Consider the following 26271-nt stretch of genomic DNA (forward strand, 5'->3'; position numbering starts at 1 on the left):
TCCCAAGCAGTGGCTTACTCATTAGCATGTATTTTCTAATTCCAATAGACTGAACATGCATTTTCCGTTTCGTTCTTAAAAATTGTGCTGTAATAGCATCACTCCAGAGGCTTGTGGCAAACATTTCCAATTTCTTACGGTACTTCAAATGGCGTCACCTAACCTAGTTTTACTGCACACGTATTATGAAAACATATTTCAAGCTCCCTGTAGCATAATAACAATTCCAGAATAAATATACATGGGAACAGCCTTTCTGAAATTTAATAAGACATGAAAGTACGTAACCTAACCTCTGAAATTACTTACACACACACAGCTGTATCTTGAGAAGAAGTATCACATTTTATTTCAGAACATAGTATTAAAATTAAGCAATCGTTTACTTCAGCCTTTATTTGTAAGGAATTAACCCTCCATTAGGTGTGTGGGCTACAGGTGTAGACCAGCCATTTTGTTTTTGCCCCCACTCCTAGGCTCATTGGCCGAAGATGGGGAGACTATCAGTACCTTTCTTCATCGCGCTGCTCTCGGGATATAGTGTGCTCTGGCACTGCTTACTAAAGTTGTCTTTCCACAACCTCGCTTCAAATTTGGTTGGGCTAGAAATGTAGCCCGCGCGCCTATCCATGTTATAGCGAACAGTGATCGCGTTTCAGTGACATCTACTGGTTTTAGTGATAAGTTTCGTATTGTGAAATGGTTGGATGAGGGCTGTGAACTAGAATAGGAAGTGGATGGTGATAGCGATGAAGGGGAGGAGGATCACGTGACAGAGGAGATCCATAACTCTGACACGGAGGACGGAGGGAATTATAGATGGCAAAGCAAATGTGATGGAGGATTCTGACGATATCACTTCCGAAGAAGAGGAACACGTGCGAGGGAACATGTTTTACTATGGAAAATATAATTTTTGATGGAGAAAGGATATTGCGGCTCCCAATGTTCGTACTCGAGCAAACTATATTGTTATGCACTTTACAGGGCCGAAGGGGAGTGCTAGGAATACCCAGTCATGGCTTCAATGTTTTGAACTCTTTTTCGATTCTAATACTGTGAAAACCATTACTGCTTATACAAACATTTATATTGAGGTGAAAAAGAAATTTGTGCGTGAGAGACGCAAGACTTACTGATGAGACAAATTCGTGCCTTCATTGGAATTTTATTGCTCACTGGTGGTTTGGGACAATTCTTGTGGTTCTGGAGTGGAATCATGTTTTCTTGCTATGAGCGAAAAAAGATTCCATTTTCTCTTGCGTTGCTTTAGGTTTAACAATATAGGTGATCGCGCACTGCGCCGAGAATTAGACCGATTTGCACCGATCTGAGAAATATTTGATATGTTCGTACAAAATTTTCAACATTCATTTTCACCCAGTGAGTATTGTACCATCGATGAACAGTTGGTTGCATTCAGGGGAAAATGTCCATTCAAAGTGTACATGCCCAACAAACCAGCTAAATATGGAGTAAAAGTTTATGCTTTGGTTTGCGCAAAGAGTATTAACACTGTTAATTTAGAGCTTTACATTGGAACACAGCCTGATAGAAGTCCCTTCCAAATGTCAAACTCTGCTGCTGACATCGTTCTAAGGATGGTCCAGCCCATTCAAGGTACAAATCGAAATGTGACAGAGGACAACTGGTTCACTTCCATTCCTCTGACTGAAAAGTTGTTCACTGAGAAGAAGCTGACGTACTTTGGGACCATTCGTAAGAACAGACGAGAGATTCTGAAAGAGTTTCAGCCGAATACTAATTGTAAAGAACATTCATCCCTGTTTGGGTTTCATAAAGACATGACCCTTGTGTCTTACTGTCCCAAAAAGAAGGCAGTGTTGGTGCTGTCGTCAATGCACCATGACAAAGAAAGAAAGAAAAAAAAAGAAAGGAAGGAAACTCTGAAACAGTAGTTAATAAAATTATTAATATGATAAACAAATAGAAAACAAATAAAGCAATATTAAATGGTAACGACTCAATATTTTGCCAAGTTACAGGCATTAGCTGGGCCTTCCCCAGATCCCCCATCGTGCAGAGTACCTGCTGAAGTACATGGTGATAATATTGAAGAATGTTGAAAGTAAGATGGGAAGTTTGAATTATGAATCAAAGGAAACAGGATCAAGTTGGTGAGAAGAGAATTGATTGGGCTGAATTTGACCAGGAGGAGAGATAAATTGATTAGGCATATCTTGAGACACCGAGGACTTTTTCAGTTGGTTTCTGAGGAAGGGTAGTAGTAGTAGTAGGGGAAGCTGAGACATTAATATAGCAGATAATTCAGAGTAGTAGATGCAGCACGCAATAGTTATGTTGAGGTTAAGAGGATACAGTATCATGGAAGGCTACATCAAACCAAACAATCCGGTCAAGTTAATGCTTAGTATGTCTCTGTAGTATCCCAAAACAGTCTAGGAAACAGATAATGAGATCTGATATTGAGAGTACCACACTAAAGAGTTTGCCAGCTCCAAGAATGGATACTTCAGACACTCTGGCTATGAATTTGTTAAATAAAACCAAAAGTACCAGTAAAGTCCTTTGCTTAAAACCTAATTATCTGCATCTGGCATGTTAGTCACTGTTGTGATAATGTTGATGAAAAAAACTGTGACAAAGTAAAAATAGTAACATGTGATTTACTTTTTCTACAAATGAAAAAATAAATACAATCTCTTACAGGAGAAGCTAGTGTATCCACATCTGTCTCAGGTTTGAAATCAGTCTTCTTCTGTTCTGTCTGCAGATATATCTTTACCCAGCCAACTATAGCATTGATGGACCTGTACAGAAGAGAGGGAAATGTTTTTATACTGAACAGCCATAGAACAAAATATTACTCTTTACATACCTGTATTTTAAAGAAAGATTTCTGGGAATTTCCCCAGAATTACCTGTCAAGCCCTGTGTCCAATTTGAGTTCAATCTGCTCCAGCAAGTACTTCTTCTTTTGTAAGCAATCTCCATGCTTAGGTGTTGAACTATTAACAAAAAAATCACAACAGAAGCTTTTTAATCACAGACAATTGAGACTTTCAATACACACTACTTCTGGTTGAATTACACAAAGAACAAGATGAAAGGAAATGAAAGAATGATAAACCATACAACTTCAGTAGCAACAGACGATGATCAACACTGCCAAGATAAACTAAAGATCAGCTGAAAATTTGGGGACTCTTCTGCTGACAGTTTCATAATCAGAAGGCACACACACTCCAGTTCAACACAAGTGTACAAAACCAGATTAAGGACCAGTGGCGTATTCTGGGACTACCAAGGCTATCGGTGAAGCCAAAACCTCAAATGAGAACGATGGAAATCTAAAAGCACATTATGATGTAAGCATCTGGCACTTTGTTCCATTTACAAAACTTGAAAGCGATGAGAAAAAAGGTCGCACATATTTCTAGAGCAAGGCATAGGAGAATGGTATTGCCTTCCAAGTGCTGCATCTCTCTCCCCTCGCCACACCTCGCGCGTATTGCTACTGGTTGTCCGATTGATGCGGAGACCGGAGGGATAGGTGTGCTAGGCTTCCGTTCGTCAGATCACCACTGCTATCAACCATGCGTTCCTCATCGTATACACTTCCTCACCTCATACTCATAGATAACAGAGTGCTGATATTTCACTCCCGTTTACTTCTACATCCTTGTAGGAAGACACTGCAGAGCTGTTGTTACATGAGTAATATAGTTTTCTTTTTATAGGTAGATCTTCTAAAATGAAATGCAATCTTTCCGGTTTAGTGTTCTCTTTTGTTGGTTGGAATCGAACCCCCTAATCATGGGTCGCACACCACCACTGATCTCCCGAGGAAGGTAATAAACCAGAAAACGATGGGTACGACCACTGGTAATGCTGTAAAATTCAAAATTTGTATTTAATATTAATAATAATAATAATAACAACAATAATAATGGTGGTGGCTTAATTAGGATGAAATGAATGGCGAAGATGTCATAAACACCCAGTCCCCAAACCGGGGGAATTAAGAGTATGAGGGGGTTGATTCTGAGAATTGAACCGAGGCCATTGGATCAAAGGCAAGCATTCTATCCAATTAGCCACAAAGCCAGACTTCTGCTAAGGAATTTATTTTGCTAAACCTTAGGCTACCATCTCCACTGATCAGGTGTTTATTATTGACAGTAGCAGAGGCTAGGGCAGTAGCTTGTGAAGCAGCCTTGACTACTCCGTTGGCTATTGGCTGCAGTTCAAAACGCTTAAGACTTGGTGCTCACTAAACCAACCATCGAAGAGGTAACCTAAGCCTCATGGTAGCCCAAGTCTTGATCCCAGCATACACCACTGTTAAGGACACTAAATAACTAGTTCAAAAAATAAAACATAATCTTCCTTAGTCCCTCGCCAGATATAAGCTATATAGGTCACATCAAGAACATAACATATTGTACCAGGAATGCCTACGGCCTGGCACATTGTATTTTTAATTTGTAATTTATTTGCGATATGAAGGCGCTAGCACTTGAAGTCAGCATGCAAAGCGGATGTTCGAGATACTGCTGCAAGTTATGTGAGTGAGAGAGAGAGCACTACATCACAGGCGGGGAGCTAGCCGGATGACGTAATCCACGTGGTGCCAGCTCAGCAGTCTTTAAAGTGCTGGAACATTTTTTATATCTGCTAAACCCTTTTAGCTATGAAATAATGAAGTACACCACCGTGAAGCATGTATTTTAAAAGTAAACTGGCCAAAATTTCAATAAAATCGAGCTACAGATTTCCAAGATATTGAGGTGGAAAGGAAACATATTTTTTCGTGAGAAGCAGAGAGCCAGCTTCACTGGAAGTATATAAGAGCCTCGACAAGTGGGGTATAATCAGTTACAATCTACAACTCTACTATGACAGTCGCCGTGAGCAGGTGTTGAACCTGAAACTCTGTCGCATTACGCAAAGTTAGTCGTCGAACTTGTAAAAATTCTGCAGTGCTATGGACTTAGAACAATCCGGCGTGTACCAAGACAAATAAAATTTCTGCAGTGCTACGGACTTATAAAAATCTAGCGTGTATTAAGTTGAACTCTATTATTCTCAGTAACTTATAAAATTTCAGCAGAGCTTAGACTTAGAAAAGATCCAGCGTGTAATATTTCCGATAACTTATAAAATTTCTGCAGTGCTACGGACTAAGAAAATACAGCGTGTGCCAAGTCGAACTGTATTATTTTCGGTGACATCTCCGAACTTAGCAAAATTTCAGCGTGTGCGAGAATGAGTGTTTGATGTTGGACAGTGACTTATCAGAACTTAGAATATTTCGAGAACACGGAAATTAGTATTTGTCGTAGCCGAGTGGGGACAATTTTGCCAACTATTAGTTATATTAGATACCAAATGACTTAGTAAACCTTAAGGATATTTTATGGCATTTCCATGAAACATTAACCCAAATGAAGTAAAATAACACTTAATATCCTCTTTTGTGTTAGTAATAACTAGAAGCAGTTATTTACATCTTGCGTGTGTAGGACATGGACTGAACTTATACTTAACATTCCGATAAGCTTTGAACTTAAGGTTTCATTTTGAAACCAGTACGTGTTCTGAATGCCAGAAACATTTTTCTCTTGTGTAAATAGTCTGAATTATATGAACAGTGTTTTCAGAAACTCGTATTACTTGAACTATGCTTAAGAAGTGTGACTACTTAAAACTGTGGAAACTTCGAACTGTGATGTCTGTTTCAAATTCATAAATGTTTCAGACTGTGATTTAATTCATTCAAAATCCAAAATGATATTTGTGATTATTACTTTGAAGTTACGTAATTGTGTGTGATTAAAATGCATGTAACAGACCGATTCAAAGTTCACGTAATAGAATGTGATTCAAAGTGCAATTCTGAGTACGGTTTTCCAGTGACTTGCTAGTTTTCACTTGACCAGATAGTGATATTTTTAACATTCACAACCAATCGTCAATTGAACTTTCTCGTGTCTCTTCACAATTAAGTGACACCAGAAATTTTGACCGAGTGTTTAATCCTCATATCAACCTAACACCTGACTCGACGTGGGAGATGGTACGTGGTTCGACGTGGGATATGATACGTGGTACAGCGAGGGAAATGGAACATGATACAATGTGAGATATGGTACGTGGTACAACATGGTGCTGACAACATTGATGGAGTTCTAGATGCTGTTTGTAGAACCACATTCACCTGTTCCAGCATCAAACATTCAGGTGATATGAGTGCATTTAGCGTTAAACTTTCAAACTATCAAAAGCAGTGATTATTTTGAAACCATTTATAGCACTAGACATTTACGAACCTACTGAAGAGGCACTGTAATATTTTTAAATCATCCTTTTCAAGTGCTAACTTAACTACAAGTCTTAATCTAATTACAAGTGCCAATTTACTTTCAAGTGACAATTTCAAGTGATAATTTGAACAGACTTTAGGTGCTTTAAAGTAATTTCATCTTAAAGTTATTCAATTAAGACTGTGAAGTGCATAACTTAGAAAAGACTGCAGGCATTATCAGTGGATGATTTAAAAAGACTGTAGGTCTTACATGAGAATAATCTGTAAGGACTATGGGTATTTATTCCAGAAAATTCTAGAGACTCGTGAAACAATATTTAATTTACGAATTTCATGAAGAAATAAGTTCATTTTTCAAATTTCATTTATTGCAAGAATTTTCGAGAATTCAAATTTTGATTGAGGTATTCAAGAATAAACATAACAGAAGATATTTCCAATTAATCTCACAGTTTCAATGCGAGATAATAAGAAAGTTATTTATGCACCTATTCATTTGAATAAATATTAATTTTGCAAAATAACATCTATTATTTCGCTCTGCGAACTCCTTTCTCTGTACCGGCTCCTAAGAATCGATCGCTACCCGAGACCTTTCTCATGATCCTTATCCCAACAACTTTTCCTGGTACAATATCTTATCCATGATATTTAGCATTCACTGATGGACCTATAATTCACTTGCCTGAAATTGCATACTTTCCTATTGGTTACGTTTGCTGCTCATCTTTTTTTTAATATACAGTAGAACTTTGTTAATTTGAGTGTTTTTAATTAAAAATTCAAATTTTTCTCACAGTCCTTTGACATCTCTATACAATATAGTGTAAAATAAAAGCTAAAGGTTTCCACCTATTCAATACTGTTTGTTGTAACCTTAAAAAAGTTACATATATTTGCTGAAACTAGTTTTGGTCTTACCAGAGACCATCATCAGTCAGACCGAAACTAGTTTAGAGAAATATATGTACAGTGGAATCCTGTTTATCCGAAATAAAGGGGGCGGAGCCAGTTCGGTTGATATGTTTTTTTTTTTTAGGATGACACATGGTAAATTTTCGGAAGTTAAATGTTAAATAAAAATGCATAAACTCTGTTAAGCAAAGGTTCATACTGTATATTAACATTAAAATGTTTACATAATGTCACTCATTGTATAAAATCAGTGATTTTCTTCTGAATTTTCTTGGTGCAGCGCTGTCGTCCAGCTATGTCGTGCCACCGTTTAAACAACAATACATTAGCTGGTGTAGATTCATTGCCTTGTTCAACAAAGCACAAAGCAATCTGAAATAATGAAACAATTATTTTGTTACTATTCAACTGAATAATGTATATAGTAATTTTATTCTAGTACTGTAATTTAAGTGCGAGGTACTGTTCAAAATCAATCTTACCTCCAATGCATTAAATCCATCATCTGCTGTAACTCTGTTCTCAAAACTGCTATTGTCAAGGTCAGAGTCATCTGCATAATCTTCATGACGAATAATAATAATAATAATAATAATAATAATAATAATAATAATAATAATAATAATAATAATAATAATAACAACAACAACAACAATAATAATACAGTAATAATTCCTGCTTGTTCAAGAAAAAATGTATCATGGAATGAACTAGAGGGTAAGAAACTGTTTTGTTTTGTGCTACATGTGCATTCTGGGATAAGTCATAATATAAAAGTAAAGGTTTGCCTAGTACCTCTCAGCACTTAAAACAAGAGAATTACTAATTTCGACCACTAACGAGAGGGTAAAAACAAAATATTGAAATACAATTTTGCCACTGCATTTCGGTTAAGCCTGGTTTTGGTTAAGCAAAGTACGGATAAGCAAGGTTCTACAAACTTTTAAGTTTCAACAAACAGTACTGAATAGGTGGAAACATTTAGCTTTTGTTTTACACTATATTGCTCTTCAATATGGATTAATATGAAATTTATTACCTATAATCCCTATACAAGATGGTGTTAAAAATTTGTGTTTAACTTGAATATTATATTGTTCAATTTGGAGGAAAAACGCCCTATTAAAAGTCAATTTTCAAGACATAGTGTTTAAGGTAGATGGAATGCTGCCTGGGTGGAGGAATTAATGTGCTGGAAATGGAACTATAGTTACTGCAAAGCTAAGAAAAGGTTTGGCCACTTGTGAGTATACAGTACATTCCTTGATTCTAGCTAAAACTGAATTTTGGTAACCAAAAAATCTGCTCATTAGCCTAAGCATGGATTGGAAAGAAGCTTGCTGGAGATTCTAGAAGTGAAGACATTGCAATGGTATGGTCACATGAAAAGAATGAACTCTCACAGGATTCCTCGAACATACACTGACCACGATGTTCCTGGGAAGAGACCAAGAGGAAGATCTCATGATGTTTGGGAAAAACAGATAATGAAGGACCTTGAAATTAGAGATGTGAACTGGAGTCGCATGTATGAGCAGCACCTATGGATGGATAGAACAAACTGGAGGCGGCTCGTACACAACCGCAACTGGCTTACTGGAGTGAAGAAATTAGGATGATTATGATGAGAAAAAAAAAGTAGAGATCGATTTGAATTCAAGATTCGGGTAAATACAGTGTGTGATATTATTATGTATTTTGAATTTGTCATTGATTCAATTTGTCTTCCTGGATCTTTTAGGTTCAAGTTAACCAAGTTCTACTGGTACTGTGGGTGTAAAGTTCACAGTAAAGGTTCCTTTTTATAACACAGTCACTACCAATCTGCATTTAGGGCAGTCGCCCAGGTGGCAGATTCCCCAACTGTTGTTTTCCTAGCCTTTTCTTAAATGATTGCAAAGAAATTGCAAATTTATTGAACATCTCCCTTGGTAAGTTATTCCAATCCTTAACTCCCTTTCCTAAAAACAAATATTTGCCCCAATTTGTCCTCTTGAATTCCAACTTTATCTTCATATTGTGATCTTTCCTACTTTTAAAGACACCATCCAAACTTATTCGTCTACTGATGTCCTCCCACGCCATCTCTCCACTGACAGCTCGGAACATACCACTTATTACATGTTATAATTCTCATGTTTAGGTCCGTATTGAAATGTACAATGAAGTCAGGTGGAATAAATAAACCTTAATATTTATTTGACATACCACTTAGTCGAGCAGCTCATCTCCTTTCTCCCAAGTCTTCCCAGCCCAAACTTTGCAACATGTTTGGAACGCTACTCTTTTGTCGGAAATTGCCCAGAACAAATCAAGCTGCTTTTCTTTGGATTTTTTCTAGTTCCTGAATCAAGTAATCCTGGTAAGGGTCCCATACACTGGAACCATACTCTAGTTGGGGTCTTACCAGAGACTTACATGCCTTCTCCTTTACATCCTTACTACAACCCCTAAATACTCTCATAACCATGTGCAGAGATCTGTACCCTTTATTTACAATTCCATTTATGTGATTACCCCAATGAAGATCTTTCCTTATATTAATACCTAGGTATTTACAATGATCCCCAAAGGGAACTTTCACCCCATCAACACAGTAATTAAAACTGAGAGGACTTTTCCTATTTGTGAAATTCACAACCTGACTTTTATCCCCGTTTATCATCATACCATTGCCTACTGTCCCCCTCACAACATTATCGAGGTCATTTTGCAGTTGCTCACAATTTTTAACTTATTTATTACTCTGTACAGAATAACATCTGCAAAAAGCCTTATCACTGATTCAACTTCTTTACACACATCATTGATATATATAAGAAAACAAAGGTCCGATAATACTGCTTTGAGGAATTCCCCTCTTAATTTTTACAGGGACAGATAAAGCTTCATCTACTCTAATTCTCCGAGTTCTACTTTCTACAAACAGAGCCACCCACTCAGTCACTCTTTTGTCTAGTCCAATTGCACTCATTTTTGCCAGTAGTCTCCCATGATCTACCCTATCAAATGCCTTAGACAGGTCAATCGCGATACAGTCCAATTGACCTCCTGAATCCAGGATATCTGCTATATCTTGCTGGAATCCTACAAGTTGGGCTTCAGTGTAGTGTTGGGTCGCTCAGGAGTGAGTCGTTCCTGATGAACGACTCTTTTTGTGGAGCAACTCCCCACTCGCTCCTTTCAAGAGAGCGGACCGTTCAAACATAACACTCGCTCATACTGAGAGCGTCAAGGGAGAGAGTGAAGAGAACTTACCTTGACATTCAGCTCATCCCCCAAGCTCGCTCCGCTCTTCACCATGCCGCTCTTCCCTCTCCAACTCCACCCCTTAGACACGTACATGTAACCAGTCTGTTTTTAAAGCCACATTTGAAACTACGCCCTTTGGTAATACACAGGGCCTGTCCAAACTGGCTATTCAACATTTGTTTCGTGCCCGTAAATTATCACTTAAAATGGAATGAAATAGTTTTTAATACGCTAAACTAATGCGGCTGCATTCCTATAATAATATTCTTAGGCATATAAAACTAGAAGCTAAAGTTTATGTACAAACTATTTACACAAAGCACATCACCCGAAATACATCACTCACTTAAATTAGAATTTAAAAATAAAATCTGGGACACTTGCTTTCCTGTGAATCGGCTCCTCCTCTCAGTTATAGTCTGTCCTGCCTTTGAAAAAATTCTCTCACAAGGCGTTGAAGTAGCGACTACACACAAGCGCTTCAATGCCAGTTTGTGGAGAGAAGGGTACACATGTTGTCTTTCTGACCACCAAACAAGTGGATTTCCTTTCAGAGGCAACAATGGCTCTTGAAAGAATTTATCCACTTGAATTACCGCAGCTCATTTTGGGTGTGGACTCCGGACAATACTCAAAACTTTAGCTGTGAATGGACTCCTTATCAGAGAGGGCAATAGGAGAAACATCATCTGAGCCGACGGGAAGTTGGTGACTTTCACAGAAGCGGATAAGTCCTTGTTTGCAGGAGTTATAACAACTCTTATCCGTGAAACCATGTAATTTAAAGCGTGGATCTACTGCTGTTGCTTCTGAAAATATGGCATTCTCTTCGTTATTCCTAAACCTTACTGTGAAAGCTTCCAGTATCTTTTGAGCCATCTCCTGCACTTCCATACACATTGCAGAGTTATTTACAAACTGGGTACACCATTGTTTAAGTGACTGGCTCAACAGAATCACTTTAGAGGCTGTCACTCGTTTCTCACTGCTCATCTTTTCAGTGACCAGTTTGAAAGCTCTGAGCACTTCACAAACTTGCTTAATCTTTTCAATGTCATCGCTAGTTAGCTGCGGCAGATCAGGGTAGTTTAAGGCAATTGTTGAAATTAGAGCTCGTTGGACCTCAATAATCCTCTCGAGCATAACGAAGGTGGAATTCCACCTTGTTACCACATCTTGTTTAATACTCAAGACTGGTTCACCCATCTGCTCCTGCATTTTTCGCAGTTTGCCTTCAGCTTGTGAGCTGCGTTTGAAAAAGTCCACAATTGTTTTCACTTTTGCAATGATGTCTTTAACACACTGGAGTCCGCACTTCACAACTAAATTTAAATTATGGGCGAAACATGGGATATGCCTCCAGGCTGTCAGATGTATTGCAGCCTTAATGTTTGCAGCGTTATCGCTAACAATACACATGATTTTAGTCTCCACTTTCTACTCACGAGCAACTCTTATGAGTTCTTCAGCCAAGTTTTGAGCCATGTGCTTCTCGTCGTACTTGAAACATTCCAGTAGAACAGCTACCAACTCGACTCCCTTGATGAAATGAGCCGTCATGGACAAGTAGGAATCGTTGTTCATAGAAGTCCAACCATCAGTAGTTAATGTCACATAGAATGCGGACTCCAATGGTTCTTTGACAAATTCTTTCGTCATGTTATACAATTGTGAAAGAATTACTTGCAACAGAGTCTTTCTTGTAGGCAAGTTATAAGCGTTATTGAGTTTATGAATCAGTGTCCTAAATTTTTTACTTTCAACGATGCGGAATGGCAAGTAGTTTTCCACAATTGTCTCCAAAACTAAAAAATCAATTTCTCAACTAATGGACGTCTGACCTGAATTGTGGTGCGGCGTTCCGCTTTGCTCAGCTGATGCTGGTGTGACTGCACAATCATCTTCATTAGAAGTTGCAATAAAAGCCACTCCTGACCTACGATCATCCAAAATTTCTTCTGAAGAGGGAAGAGCGGGCGTAAACCGTTCTATAGATAAAGACATAGTAGGAAGTAAATTTCGAACGTGGTGCGAGAGATTGAACGTACTGCCACTTTTATATGAAATATGTTTTGAGCAAAAATTGCACTTTGCTTTCCCACCGCCTAAATCTTTAAAAAGTTCCAAATGTCACTCTTTTTCTTTTGCCTCAAAGCCATGATTTCCACTGAGCACTGTAGACAAAACTGACCATAGACCGATATTCGACAAACTCCAGTTCACAATGGATCATTGGTGCCAATGAATAAAACGGAAAAAGCAGATAATGTTGTCTACTTGAAATTTTGACGCATTCCTTTTTAGTGTACAATAATTAAAGAAAGACATAGGAATTTGTTGCGTTATGGAATTTTCTCAGTGTACACTGGAATTATGAGAATTTATTTATTAATGAATGGTTTACGGGTTGAGTTGGTCATAATGCCTTTATGGCAGGGGCAGGTACACTGAGAGTGACACATCTGGTTAACAGATGATACCCTGTCTCTTCCTGTGTATGTGTTCCTCACAATTTGTCGGGTTTCCAAAAAAGATATTCTTTGAAAAGAACCGTATTGCAAAGCTATCTATTGCCTATTTGATGAATTACGTCCTAAACACAGTTTGTAGTAAGGGGTGGGGGTGAACAAGGGTACAGCCTACCAACACAGATTGTTTGTCGTCTTTGTTTTTAAAATATTTAACAGGAAAAAATATTATTCTTCTCGGAGTTATATGATTCTAATATTCTATGCAAGGACATACATTAGAATGTATTTATTAATAATATAGATTTTCAACCATTTCCTTCCTTTTCTTCTCACAATGTCATTGGCAGCAGTGGCACAGACGCACACATCTTTAAATGAGGGAAGGAAGAGCGATGCAATACTTGGAGCGTGTCGAAGGAGCGAGTGAATGAGGGAGGGGGTGTGGAAGAGGCTAAGCTCTTCGAGCCATGCGATGCTTGGAGCAAACCGCTCCTTCGAATGACTCCCCGGAGCTGACTCCATCTGGAGAGCGGAGCGAAGAAGCGCGTTCCTTTCTTTGAAAGACTCCAACCCAACTCTAGAATAACCTTTCCTAAACCCAAACTGCCTTCTATCAAGCCAGTTATTAATTTTGCAAACATGTCTTATATAATCAGAAAGAATGCTTTCCCAAAGCTTACATACAATGCATGTTAAACTGACTGGCCTGTAATTTTCAGCTTTATGTCTATCACCCTTTCCTTTATATACAAGGACTACTATAGCAACTCTCCATTCATTTGGTAAAGTTCCTTCATGCAAACAATAATCAAATAAGTACTTCAGATATGATACTATATCCCAACCCATTGTCTTTAGTATATCCCCCGAAACTTTATCAATTCCAGCTGCTTTTATAGTTTTCAACTTTTGTATCTTACTGTAAATGTCATTGCTGTCATAGGTAAATTTTAATACTTCTTTAGTATTAGTCACCTCCTCTATCTGGACATTATCCTTGTAACCAACAATCTTTACATACTGCTGACTGAATTCTTCTGCCTTTTGAATATCCTCGCATACACACTCCCCTTGTTCATTAATGATTCCTGGAATGTCCTTCTTGGAACCTGTTTCTGCCTTAAACCACCTATACATACTCTTCCATTATGCTGGCCATCATGTTATCCTTAGCTGACTTCTTTGCTAGATTCAATTTCCGAGTAAGTTCCTTCAATTTCTCCTTACTTCCACAGCCATTTCTAACTATTTCTTTCCAACCTGCACCTCCTTCTTAGTCTCTTTATTTCCCTGTTGTAATATAGTGGATCTTCACCATGCCTTACCACCTTTACAGGTACAAACTATTTTCACATACCTCAACAATTGCTTTAAACCCATCCCAGAGTCTGTTTACATTTTTATTTACCGTTTTCCACAGATCATAGTTGCTTACTAAAAACTCCCTCATGCCTGTTTTATCAGCCATATGGTACTGCCTAACAGTCCTAATTTTAATCTCTTCCTTTCTTTTACATTTATTTTTAATTACCACAAAAACAGCTTCGTGATTACTAATACCATCTATTACTTCGGTTTCTCTATAGAGCTCATCTAGTTTTACCAGCACGACATCCAGAATATTCTTCCCTCTAGTTGGTTCCAACACTTTCTGAATCAGCTGCCCTTCCCATATTATTGCTTCCTGTCGTTCTCATTACCTTCCCAATTGACTTTTGGTAAATTGAGATCACCTGCTACAATCACGTTCCTTTCCTTATCATTTCCCACATAGCTGATTATCTTATCAAATAATTCTGAATCAGCATCTGTGCTACCCTTTCCTGGTCTGTACACTCCAAAGACATCAAGTTGCCTATTATTTTTAGAGATGAGCCTTACCCCTAGAATTTCGTGTTTGTCATCTTTAACTTTTTTGTAGCTTACAAATTCTTCTTTCACGAGAATGAATACTCCCCCTCCTACCATTCCTATCCTATCTCTACGATACACCCTCCAGTTCCATGAGAAAATTTCTGCATCCATTATATCATTTCTCAGCCATGATTCAACTCCTATTACAATATCTGGTAAGTATATATCTATTAAATTACTTAATTCTATTCCTTTCTTTACAATACTTCTACAGTTGAGCACTAACAGTTTTAGGTCATCCCTGCTTGTTTTACAGTTCCCTGTTCCCTTAACACCGCTCCCTAGGCCACCCTGTTTCCCTGAATGTACCTGCCTATAACCCTTCTAAACAAATTTCCTAACTTATATGTACCACTGCGGTTTAAGTGAAGGCCGTCTGAGTGCAGATCCCTATCTCCTACCCACCCATTAGGATCTAGAAATTTTACTCCCAGTTTCCCACATACCCACTCCATAGTCTCATTTAAATCCCCAATCACCCTCCAGTCAGTATCCCTCCTACACAGTATTCCACTGTTAATCTCCGCTTCCTTAAATTTCACCCGTGCTGCATTTTTGAAAGGTATAATGAAGGAACAGTTAATTCTTAATGTGAGAAAGGAATACTGGCACTTACATAACAAGAGGGACCAAGCTGTCAATGAACTGCTTTTCCAGTAAATGCACAATGGCATTGCACTGACGAACTACATCAAAGAAGTAGATCTGAGGCTGTGTCTTTGTCTCTGGGATAGGAATTGCCTGCAACCCCAGTTCCAGAGCATAGTCAAGATGTTCAGCCATTAGGTAATGGAGAAGGATCTCAAATATCTGCATTGCATTGCCTGGAAGATCGGATTGTCTGGACAACTGAAACACACAAATAATATCTAAAACTGTATTATATATTATTTCTTCTGATGCAGTTTCAGCTCATATTACACAAAATATCACAAATATTGTAATATACAGTAAAAAAACTTGCATGAAATTTCTAGTTAAATTTATTCACACAGAATTTATGAATAACTAAATTATTCACACTGTTCTGAGATGCATTTTGTTTCTTAAGAGCCAAGCAGTGCTATTTTCATATGAATTATTTTAACTATGTCAATGTAAATTTACCAAGTGCTTAACACACATTGTCATTGGCTGTTGCTCATCTCTGAGTACGCAATTTTTTTGCCTGACAAACCACTTCACACATGATCCACATGTTCAAGAATGGATCGCCCCAAAGTAAGCGATTCTAAGCAAGGTCCGTTTGCTGAAGTTTGTCTTTATAGCGTCTCAAAGGGGCACCTCGGGGTCATGTGCAAGAGCAAGGTTCACCATACAGAATTTGGTTTAATAAGCCTACCGTCATTTGCATGATGGACATGCCCAGTCCATCTTAGTCTATGACCAATGATGGAGGCTTCCACACTACTAATATGTGCTTTCTCTAAAACTGCAAGACTGGCGATATTGTCCTCTGCATGATATTCACAATGTAGTGGAGTTTCTGCAGGTGAGTGTGCTCAAGCAGGCGTACGAGGTCCAGGCTTCACATCCATTAAGTAGTGTTGAAATTATGACAGCCTGGTAGACCATGAGTTTGGTAGGATGCTTAAATCTTTGTTCTTGTAGGTTCTCTGGGATAGTCATCCAAATGCCACGTAAGCAGCATGGAGTCTGTTATCCCCATCCTGTTCCAAAATACACCACATGGACAAAATGCTCCCAAGGTATGAAAAGTGGTCTACTTGTTCTACTGTCTATATCGATGGTGAAATTGAATTCCGCACTGGGTGATCCTGGAGCAGGTTGTAAAAGTACCTTGGTTTTATGAGTGTTGGTGAGGCCAAAATTATCTCAGAAACATTTGAAACAATTGACCGATTGTTGTAGCTCAATGGGTGTTTAAAGCAGGTGATGCAATATCATCAGCATACTGCATTTCAGTTACCTAAGTAAAATTGGTTAAGTCCAGCCCTGTGGTGTAGGGGGCAATGCGTCCGCCTGTCACCCAGCAGCCCCGGGTTCGATTCCCGGCCGGGTCAGGGTTTTTAAATTGTAACTATTAATATCCCTGGCCTAGAGACTGAGTGTTTGTGATGCCTTTAATCTTCCTTTCCTCACACACAACATTCCACACTACCGCCATTCCAATCGCACGCAGGTTCATACAATAGGGTGCCAGTAGGGGGCAAAAGATCCACATGGGTCGATGCCCTGAACAAATAGCATTTTAAAAAAAAATTGATTAATCACTGTGAGCGATGTCGGCCATCTTTGATGAGTCCCTCCACCAAAATGATACTTGATCTTTATCCCTGAGTTGTTCACAATGGTATTTCACAAAGCATGGCAGCCAGGTAAAGAGCAAAGAGTGCTGGGGCAAGTACACAGTCCTGCTTCAAATGATGTGTGACTGGAAAAGGTTCAGAGATATTATTTGTTGTAAAATTTGCCCAGATAATGGCATCATGAAGTGCTTGGACTGAACACTCAAAATGTTCTGGGCATCCAAAGCCCATACAGCAGGTCCTGGCACAGAATGGAAGGCCTTTTCCAGATCATAAAATACCATAAACAATGGTTTCTGTTGGTCTCTACATTTTTCCTGAAGTTGTCTTGTACAGATCATATCAACTGTGCCTCTGGAAGTTTGGAAACCACATTGAGATTCAGGGACAATCCTCTCAGAAATACGATAACTTAGAGGCAGCTAAGCAGAATTCTTGCTAGGACTTTACCTGATATAAATAGGAAGAATATACCATGGATAGTTTCTACATACACTACGGTCACCTTCCTTGAATATAGTGATGATAGTGGCATTTTTGATGTTATCCAGTCTTGCCTAAGCCACGGACGAAGGAGGTCGCAGTGAGCTGTGGGTCCCGAGAGGGGGAGTGGAGTTAGAGAGTGTGAAGTGCTGGAAGGTCGCCGAGAAGTGGGCCGATAATGATTGGCATAGAGCAGTACAGAGTGACGATAGGAAGATGGCAGAGGAGAATGAAGAAAGAAGAAAAGAAGCCAGGTGGGTGTAAAATGGATATGGAGAGGAAAGGAGAACTATTGTTATCGGCAGCAGTGATTATAATTTTATTATGTATTGGGGGGGTCGAGTTGAACCCAGGCCCGTCATCTGGTAGAAATGAGGATAGGGAAAATATGGATGCAATCAAAAGAGCTGTAAGAGAGGTGTTGACAGAAGTTTGCCCTTTTGGGCAAATAAAAGAGATGATTGAAGAACAAACCAGTAAGATTGAAGAAATGGAAGTATGGATAAGAGAAAAAACGGACGACATCGTTGCACAGGCGAGAAATAACACCGAGGAAGTGGTAGCATTAAGGGAAAAAGTAGGAAGACTTGAAGAGGAGAATTGCAAGTTGAAAGCAGAAGTGGAAGCAAATACTTTATACAGAAGGAAGAAGTGCTTGTTTATTTATGGAGTGCCTGAGGAGTCGAGAGAAGGCAAAGTACTTACTACTTATAAAGTAGTGGACCTTATACAGGGGAAAATGAAAATAAATTTTAGTGAAGTAGATATTGACGATGTGCAGAGAGTGGGGAGAACTAGAGGCAACAGGCCTATAAAGCTACAATTGTTTTCAACGTTGATGGCGGATGTTGTGTTAACAAATGCGGGAAACATCCAGAGGGAGAAAATATGGATAAAGAGAGACGTTGGAAGCGACGCGATCAGAAATGAGAGGATTCTCAGAAAACACAAGATACTGGCTGTAAAACAGGGGCTGAGGGCAACTATTAGAGGTCAAAATCTAGTGGTGTCAGACAGAAGCTGGAAGAGGATCTGGTCTGCGGATAGATTGATGGAGTTAGAGAAGTCAAGACAGGCCGAAGAAAAAGAGTGTAGTGCAGCGATTAGTGGAGAGGATAGGCAAAATACCAGAAGTAACAGTGTACCGTGTGAAGAGAGGCAGGGAGAAATGACAAGTGCTAACGGCAAGGAAAGAGCAGTGGACGGACAGTGCAGTCGAGAGGCTGAAGAACAAATGGGTGATGGGGGCAAGAAGAGTGAGCAGCAAGAAGCTGAGAGAGCCGAGTGTAGTGGTGTAGCAAGGCAAGATCAGGGTAAAAAAGTAAGGTCAGTGTTAACCCGGGAGATTTTCGAGCAGAATCAGAGTTTTAGCGGAGGGAGGAATAGAAGCTTAAGGGACATGTGGAGAGTTGCGCAAAGTAATGAGGGTATTGTAACAAGAAGCAAAAAACAATAATATAGCGAGTAAGTAAATAATGTAGTGTTGAGGAATGAGTGCTTGGTATTTGTAGGTGAAGATGAAGTGATATTTTGAAGGTTGTGATGATGTATGAGTGTATGGTATTTGTAGATGGAGATTTATTTGATGGTAGACGAGTGTGTGCTAGAGCTGAAATGTGGTGTTGGAAGTAGAGGTGGTATATGTTGAAATGTGGTGTTGGAAAGGTATGGAGAAGTGAGGGTGTACTCATGAGTAAGTTGTATCTAATGTGATGGTATATGAGTGGGTGGTATTTGTAGATGTTGAAATGTGGTGTTGGAAAAGTATGAAGATGTAGTGATGTAATTTGGCTATTTGTATGTGGAGTTGGTGTTGTATGAGGTGTTATGTGGTGTGGGAGAAGTGGTGATATAAGATAGTGGAAGGCAGAAGGTGAGTGTAATTGTCGGAGAAGTAGAAGTGGTATATATAGAAATGAGGTGTTGGAAATGTGGTTATGAGGTGATGTATGGCTTGGTATTGAGATGGTTTATTTACGGCTGAATTCGTAGGAGTTGGGAGGTGGTATTATTGTATTGGTGTCTGGTATGAGTATTGAATTTTTGGAGTTGGAGAGAGATGATTTTATTATCATTTTGTAAATTTTGGTTTGTTTGTGTAGAAGGGACGAAGAAATATGATGTTGGAGAGGTGTTGGTATATGATTACCGAAATTTTTTGGAGATGGAGAGGTAATTTTAGTATGGAGTGCTATGACGGAATGAAATGAAATGAAGCAATGTTACCGAGGATTTGTAAAAGTTGTGGTATGGTGGATTGGAATGTAATGACGGAATATTGTTGTTATTATGGCTGGTTTGGTATGCAATCGTGTAATGTTGCTGTGGTAGTTTATTTTGGAGTAGGTCAGGGAACAATAAAGGTGATGAAAATGCTGAAGGTAAACATAGGCATGGTTGGCCTGAGCACACCAAAGCAGAGTAGGTCAAACAGAAAAACAATGGCGGTGTGGGAATGTGCTGAGTAAGAAAGGAGAGTCGGTGGAAGGTGTAGTCTTGCTCCGGGATCGCATATGTGATATTTTTAGTTTATTATTTACTGCAAGTAAGGCAAACGGTTCATAGAGGGAATCTACCGTTGGCCAGTTGATTATTAATTTTATTATTACTTTATTATTATGATTATTATTATTATTTTATTATATTATTATTATTATTATTATTATTATTATTATTATTATTATTATTATTGACATCATTATTATTATTTTATATGTGGGTAGGGGGTATTTTATATTTAGTTATCTATTTATTTATTCAAATAATTATTTATATGACGTGATAGTGTAGAGTGGCTTAGGAATTGAGTATTTTTTAGAAGGGAAGCATGGACGTGCCATGGGGAAAAAAAGGATGGCTGCCGTGGTGACCTATATTTGAAGGCACGTTTCCGGAGCATCTGATGGACTCCATGGCGCGCCCAAAGGAGTGCAGGATGGCATGTGGTTTTCTCTCCCTAGTCATGTATAAAGACGGAGTGGGGGTGGGCCCATTCCAAATGAAGAAGGGGGTGGGAGGGGCCCACGCAGATTAGAGTTAAGAAGATAAGATGGGAATAGAGGAATAGGAGAAGGGAGCGGCGCCAGTGAAGTGGATGGGCCGCATTGGATTGGTGAGAGGGAATCACATTGTCACCTGTGAGGATTATGGGGGCCCATAGTTAGACCCCAGGGAGAGGGCCGGCCATGTCATCGACGGGAGGGTGGCCTTTCTCTCACCAAGGGTGATGACATGGCCGGACAGTAGTAGTAGTAGTAGCTAGTTAATATTATGCTCTAATGTGAACATGTATTGGGGCTAATCGCCTGTGTTGTTCATTAATAAACCAACCAGAATTTTTGATGTTATCAGGAATTTTCTGGGCTTCCCAGGTTAAAAGAATAAGTGTGAAAAGTCTTATCTACAGAGGTAAGCCTCCACTTTGACTCCGCTCCTGAGGGATGTTATCTGGGGCCTTTCTGGATTTCACCCTATTCAGTGCCTTGCTGAATTCCCTGTATGTTGGTGGCACTGCCATCCTTAGCTGTTAAGGTGGTTGTGGAACATCATTGAGAAAGTTATCAGTAAAAGAGTGTAAAAGTGTTCCTTATAGCACTCCAGGATGTTGTTGCTGTCAGTAAGGACCATATCACTGCCAGCAGATTTCAAAGGTTCCTATCAAGTTGCAAGTTGGTCCATATAGTTCTTTTATTCCTGTGCAGATGTTCTGCAGGTGTTGGGCATGAGAAAACCTCTGAAGATTTTGAGCCTTCTTTTTACTACCAGCTATTCATACTTTCTCTTAGGCATAACATTTCTGTTAGAGGCCTTGAAAGTGAGCCTTCTTCAGGCTAAAAGATGGATCTTAAAGGGACAGATGAGCTTCCTGTTTGGCACTGATGAAGCTCAACATTTCTTCAATGTTGTACTCAAACCAGTCTTGCTTCTTTATTTTCTCGAAGCAGATAATTTCCTCTACTGACTCTGTAACCTTATGGAACAATGACCGTTTTTGCTCAACGTCTTTCATGTTATTTGGATTATTTGCAAACCTGTCTAGATTGTGTTTCAAAAGTCTGTAGCAATACATTAATCAGAGTACTTAGAAATATTACAATTCCAATGGAACAGATTTAAGCAAAGCACAGGTGGCTTTCTGCAGGAAAAGATCTGAGTTCATGATCTGTCCAGTAATCATTAATATTTGTCACTATCTTGGTGAGAAAAACATCTTTCTTATCAAATTGTCAGGTGATGATGTAATCAAGAATATGCCAGTGTTTAGAGCATGGGTGCATTCATGTAGTCTTAAAACGATTTTGCTGGTGGAACTAAGTAATAATGATGAACAACTGATGTTCAGCATAGAGACCAAGAAGCAATAGTCTGCTGGCATTTCAGTTACCAAGTCCTTGTCTGCCCATTATATTTTACCCAGAGTTGGTTATTTCTTTCAACTCTGGCAATGAAGTCACCAAGGAATAATAGTTTGTCCCTAGATGGTACCTGTAAGATGACTGTACTCAGGAGTAGAACTCATTCTTATTATCGTTAAGTAATGAACAATATTCTGACATATACCTGGCAATTACAACCCAGAAAATAAGAGGATATCCTTTTTTCGTGTGGCTCTTTCTAGCCGAGTGCAGCCCTTGTAAGGCAGACCCTCCGATGAGGGTGGGCGGCATCTGCCATGTGTAGGTAACTGCGTGTTAATGGGTGGAGGATAATGTTATGTGTGGTGTGCGAGTTGCAGGGATGTTGGGGACAGCACAAACACCCAGCCCCCGATCCATTTGAATTAACTAATGAAAGTTAAAATTCCTGAGCCGGCCGGGAATCGAACCCGGGACCCTCTGAACAGAAGGCCAATACACTGACCATTCAGCCAACGTGTCGGACAGGATAATTATACACTGCAACTACAGCCACTCTTATTAATAATGTTATTGGCTTTTTTACGAAAGACTTTTTACGGTTTTCGGAGACGCTGACGTGCCGTAATTTAGTCCCGTAGGAGTTCTTTTACAGCCAGTAAATCTACTGACACGAAGCTGATGTATTTGAGCATCTTCAAATACCACTGGACTGAGCCAGGATCAAAGCTGCCATGTTGGGGTCAGAAGGCCAGCGCCTCAACCGTCTGAGCCACTCAGCCTGGCACAGTTACTGTTACCTCACATGAACTGAAAATTCGCCTTCCTGTTTTTCATTGAAGCACGATGTTGGTAATATTGTGGGTGGTCTGGTATGGCATGGAAAAATTACCCAATAAGTTGGCCCTGAAGATGGTTTTCCGCAGTTTCCCATTTTTACACCAGACAAATGCTCTGGTTGTGCCTTAAATAAAGCCATGGCCACTTCCTTCAAACTCCTAGCCCTTCCCTATTCCATCGTCGCCGTAAGAATTATCTGCGTCGATGCAACGTAAATGAAATTTGTAAATTTAAAAAATCGAAATGAATTTCCTCTGCAAGAGGAGAGAAAGTAGGAATGAAGTAATCTCCACAGAGTGGCGCAATCTAACGGGGACATTTGGAACTGTTTCTCGATAGGGGACTTGCTAGTCTCGTGCAACTCCCTGACACCGATACTGGCGAGCATGCTACCTGATGCTATGCAGGTTTAGGCTCGTCCCTGCTGAGGTACATTGCGCCGCGCTGTCCGCTAGGGAGTTGCCATAATAAAGCAAACCCCCTGATTGATTCGAAGCCAGCAGCGTTTATTGCTCCGTTAGTTCAGCATTAGTTCAGCGAACGACCAAAGATGGTTGATTTTAACATGTTTTCGAATATATGTTAGGTTTCTTAAACTAAAACATCAGAAGAAAAGACGACAAATGAAGAGTAAAATTATTGGGAGTTGTGCAACACTGCAACAATACCACGCACCGCCCCTGATGGTATAACCAAAGCCTTACTCCGCAATTTTTCCTTCACTAGACAGTCTGATTTCACTCAATGAAGCAACATCGATGTTTAATCTTGCAAGTTCATAGGTGGTGGGTACTGTTGTTCTCTGAGGTCTGTTGCTATCTCTTACATCAGGGAGTGTTCTGATATTCCAAGTTCCAATTACAATATGCAATAATTTGTGTCGTTTGGACCACATGTGCAGTGACTCGTTAGGTGTGACTGCCCAATCAGGTAAGCAACTACCACTGTTTAGAACATATTTATACATTTCCCACAATGTTTTTGTTGTCATTAGAGATTAAGTATCCTAAATATAAATACATTGGATGGTATTCTTTGAACTATCTATTGAAAATCTCAGGTTGCCTTGTCTTTGAAGATCTGTATTGATGAACGACATCAAAGAAGATGATCTGAGGCTGTTTTTGTCTCTGAGATAGGAATGGCCTGCAACCTCAGTTCCAGAGCATAGTCCAAGTATTTGACAATATAGGACATCATCACCTAGAAGTTACCACTGAAAATTCAGCTTGGCCATAGACTATGAAATTAAATAAATCTAGTGCCAAATAATACCTGCTCAGTGGGACTCAGTCAAGCCCTATCAACATTATAAAGGGAGTAAAGCAAGAGACCGACTGGCATCTTTTCTATTTAACCTGAACATTTTAAACAAGCTGAGTGACAGAAACAGGTAACAACAACAATAATAATACTGTATGTCTGACACGTCATGATTATAATCTCCATTTTTATTGTTTCACTGTATCCATCTGTGATTTACGCCTGTAATAAGTATTGTTATTTTAATATAAACTGTGCTGATCTTATTATTTTCTGAAACACTGTGCCTTTTCAACAGGTTATGGGCCCAGGATGCGAGTTTGGAAAGTGATTAATAGAGAAGGTAGTTACATATCGTGACATGATACTGTATCCTAATCCATAACAGTAAGCTGTTCCAGAAATATATGTTCCTCCGGAGACCCTAATACAAAAGTAACTGTCTCAGCGAAACTAATTGAAGGGTAGGGAGTTTCTGATTGGCTAGCGGGTATTAGGAAGCATAGCAGCTCGTTTTAAAAGTGCACTCCTGCGCAGGTGCGAGAGGTACTTTTTTAACAGTTTAGGGGCAGTACTGATATGCCTATCCTGTTACTTGCTGGTCGATTACAGATATTCTGTAGTTATTCGAAGTGCTTTGTATTAGGCTTAATGGTGGTAATACATACAGTAGCGTAGTTCCTCGGAACAGTTACGCATAGTCTTCCCACCTTGCATCTCGAGTTTCACTCCATGTTCTGGGCAATGAGTGAGTGGATGTATGCTGTTACATCTGATACGATTTATGTGGACAAAAACTCAATTACAGGAAAACTGTTTCTTAGAAACGCGTTGAAATAAGGTACCCAATAATAATAATAATAATAATAATAATAACAACAACAATTTAAAAAAATCTACCCATTCATATAGTTCTGATAATGTACATGGTACTCAAATATCAGGTCCTGAAAAGCTATTGCGAGTCCCATCACACGAATATGTGCGTCCTGAAATTTTGTCAATGACTGCAACCTGTGAGGCAGTGCAGCAAAAGTTTGTATTATATTCTTTACCAGTACAAAAGAGAAGGTGTGATATACAGAAAAAAAAAGTCCAGCTCCATGGCTAAATGGTTAGCGTGCTGGCCTTTGGCCACAGGGGTCCCGGGTTCGATTCCTGGCAAGGCCGGGAATTTTAACCGTCATTGGTTAATTTTGCCGGCACGGGGGCTGGGTGTACGTATGGTCTTCCATCATCATTTCATTCTCATCACGACGCGCATGTCGCTTACGGGCGTCAAATCAAAAGACCTGCACCTGGCGAGCCAAACTTGTCCTCGGACACTCCCGGTACTAAAAGCAAAACGCTGGCAACCAGGAATGAGTTAGCTGAAAATTTATAATGTCCAATAATGGACCATTTATATTGGTATTATAAATTTACTCATCCGGGACAAATATTTCAGATTCCCTATGGGAATCATCTATATCAAATTTAGCCAAATCGACGTCTTCTCACCAATTCGATTCAGTATTCATTCATGATTTTATCTATCCATCTCACCTTCAGCATTCCTCTGTAACACTAAAATTCAAAAGCTTCTATTCTCTTTCTTTCTGAGCTGGTTATTGTCTATGGTTCACTTCCATACAATGCCATGCTCCATATGAAAGTCTTCAAATGCATTTTTCTAATTCCTATATCAATACTCGAAGAGAGAAAATTTCTTTTCTTGAGAAAGGTCTTCCTTGCACGTGCTATTCTGCATTTTATGTCCTCCTTATTTCTGCCATCATTAGTTATTTTACTACCCAAGTAACAATATTCATCTACTTCCTTTATTTAATAAGCTAATATTACCTGCATCACTTGACTTTGTTTGACTGCACTCCATTACTTTTGTTTTGAAATTTATTTTCATCTTGCAATCCTTCCCCAAGTCTCCGTCCATACCATTCAGCAATTTCTTCAGATGATTTGCAGTCTCAGATAAAATAAAAATATCATTGGCAAATCTCGGGGCTTTGATTTCCTCTCCTTGGATTGTGATTCCCTTTCCAAATTCCTCTTTGATTTCCTTTACTGCCTGTTCTATATAAACAATGGAAAGGACAGGGAGAACAGGTGGGGGAGAGGGGAACTGCAGCCTTGCTTCACTACTTTCTAGATTCCTGCTTCTTTCTTAAAGCCAATGATTCTTATCACTGCAGAAATGC

At 39.2% G+C, this 26271-nt stretch overlaps 1 protein-coding gene across 4 annotated transcripts in view; it reads right to left on the minus strand.

Moving 5' to 3' along the window:
• Sec10 (Exocyst complex component Sec10) overlaps positions 1-26271 on the minus strand; it is a 324790-nt gene that overhangs the window by 38316 nt on the left and 260203 nt on the right. For all 4 annotated transcript variants that reach the window (XM_067137790.2, XM_067137791.2, XM_067137794.2 and 1 more), the window contains exons 12-14: positions 15479-15711; positions 2904-2990; positions 2690-2792 (exon numbers count right to left, since the gene is read on the minus strand). In XM_067137790.2, coding sequence (XP_066993891.1) covers positions 2690-2792; positions 2904-2990; positions 15479-15711 — 423 coding nt within the window. The remainder of the gene's footprint in view (positions 1-2689; positions 2793-2903; positions 2991-15478; positions 15712-26271) is intronic.

This window comes from Anabrus simplex, chromosome 1 (genome assembly GCF_040414725.1).
Source record: "Anabrus simplex isolate iqAnaSimp1 chromosome 1, ASM4041472v1, whole genome shotgun sequence".
Classification (NCBI taxonomy): domain Eukaryota; kingdom Metazoa; phylum Arthropoda; class Insecta; order Orthoptera; family Tettigoniidae; genus Anabrus; species Anabrus simplex.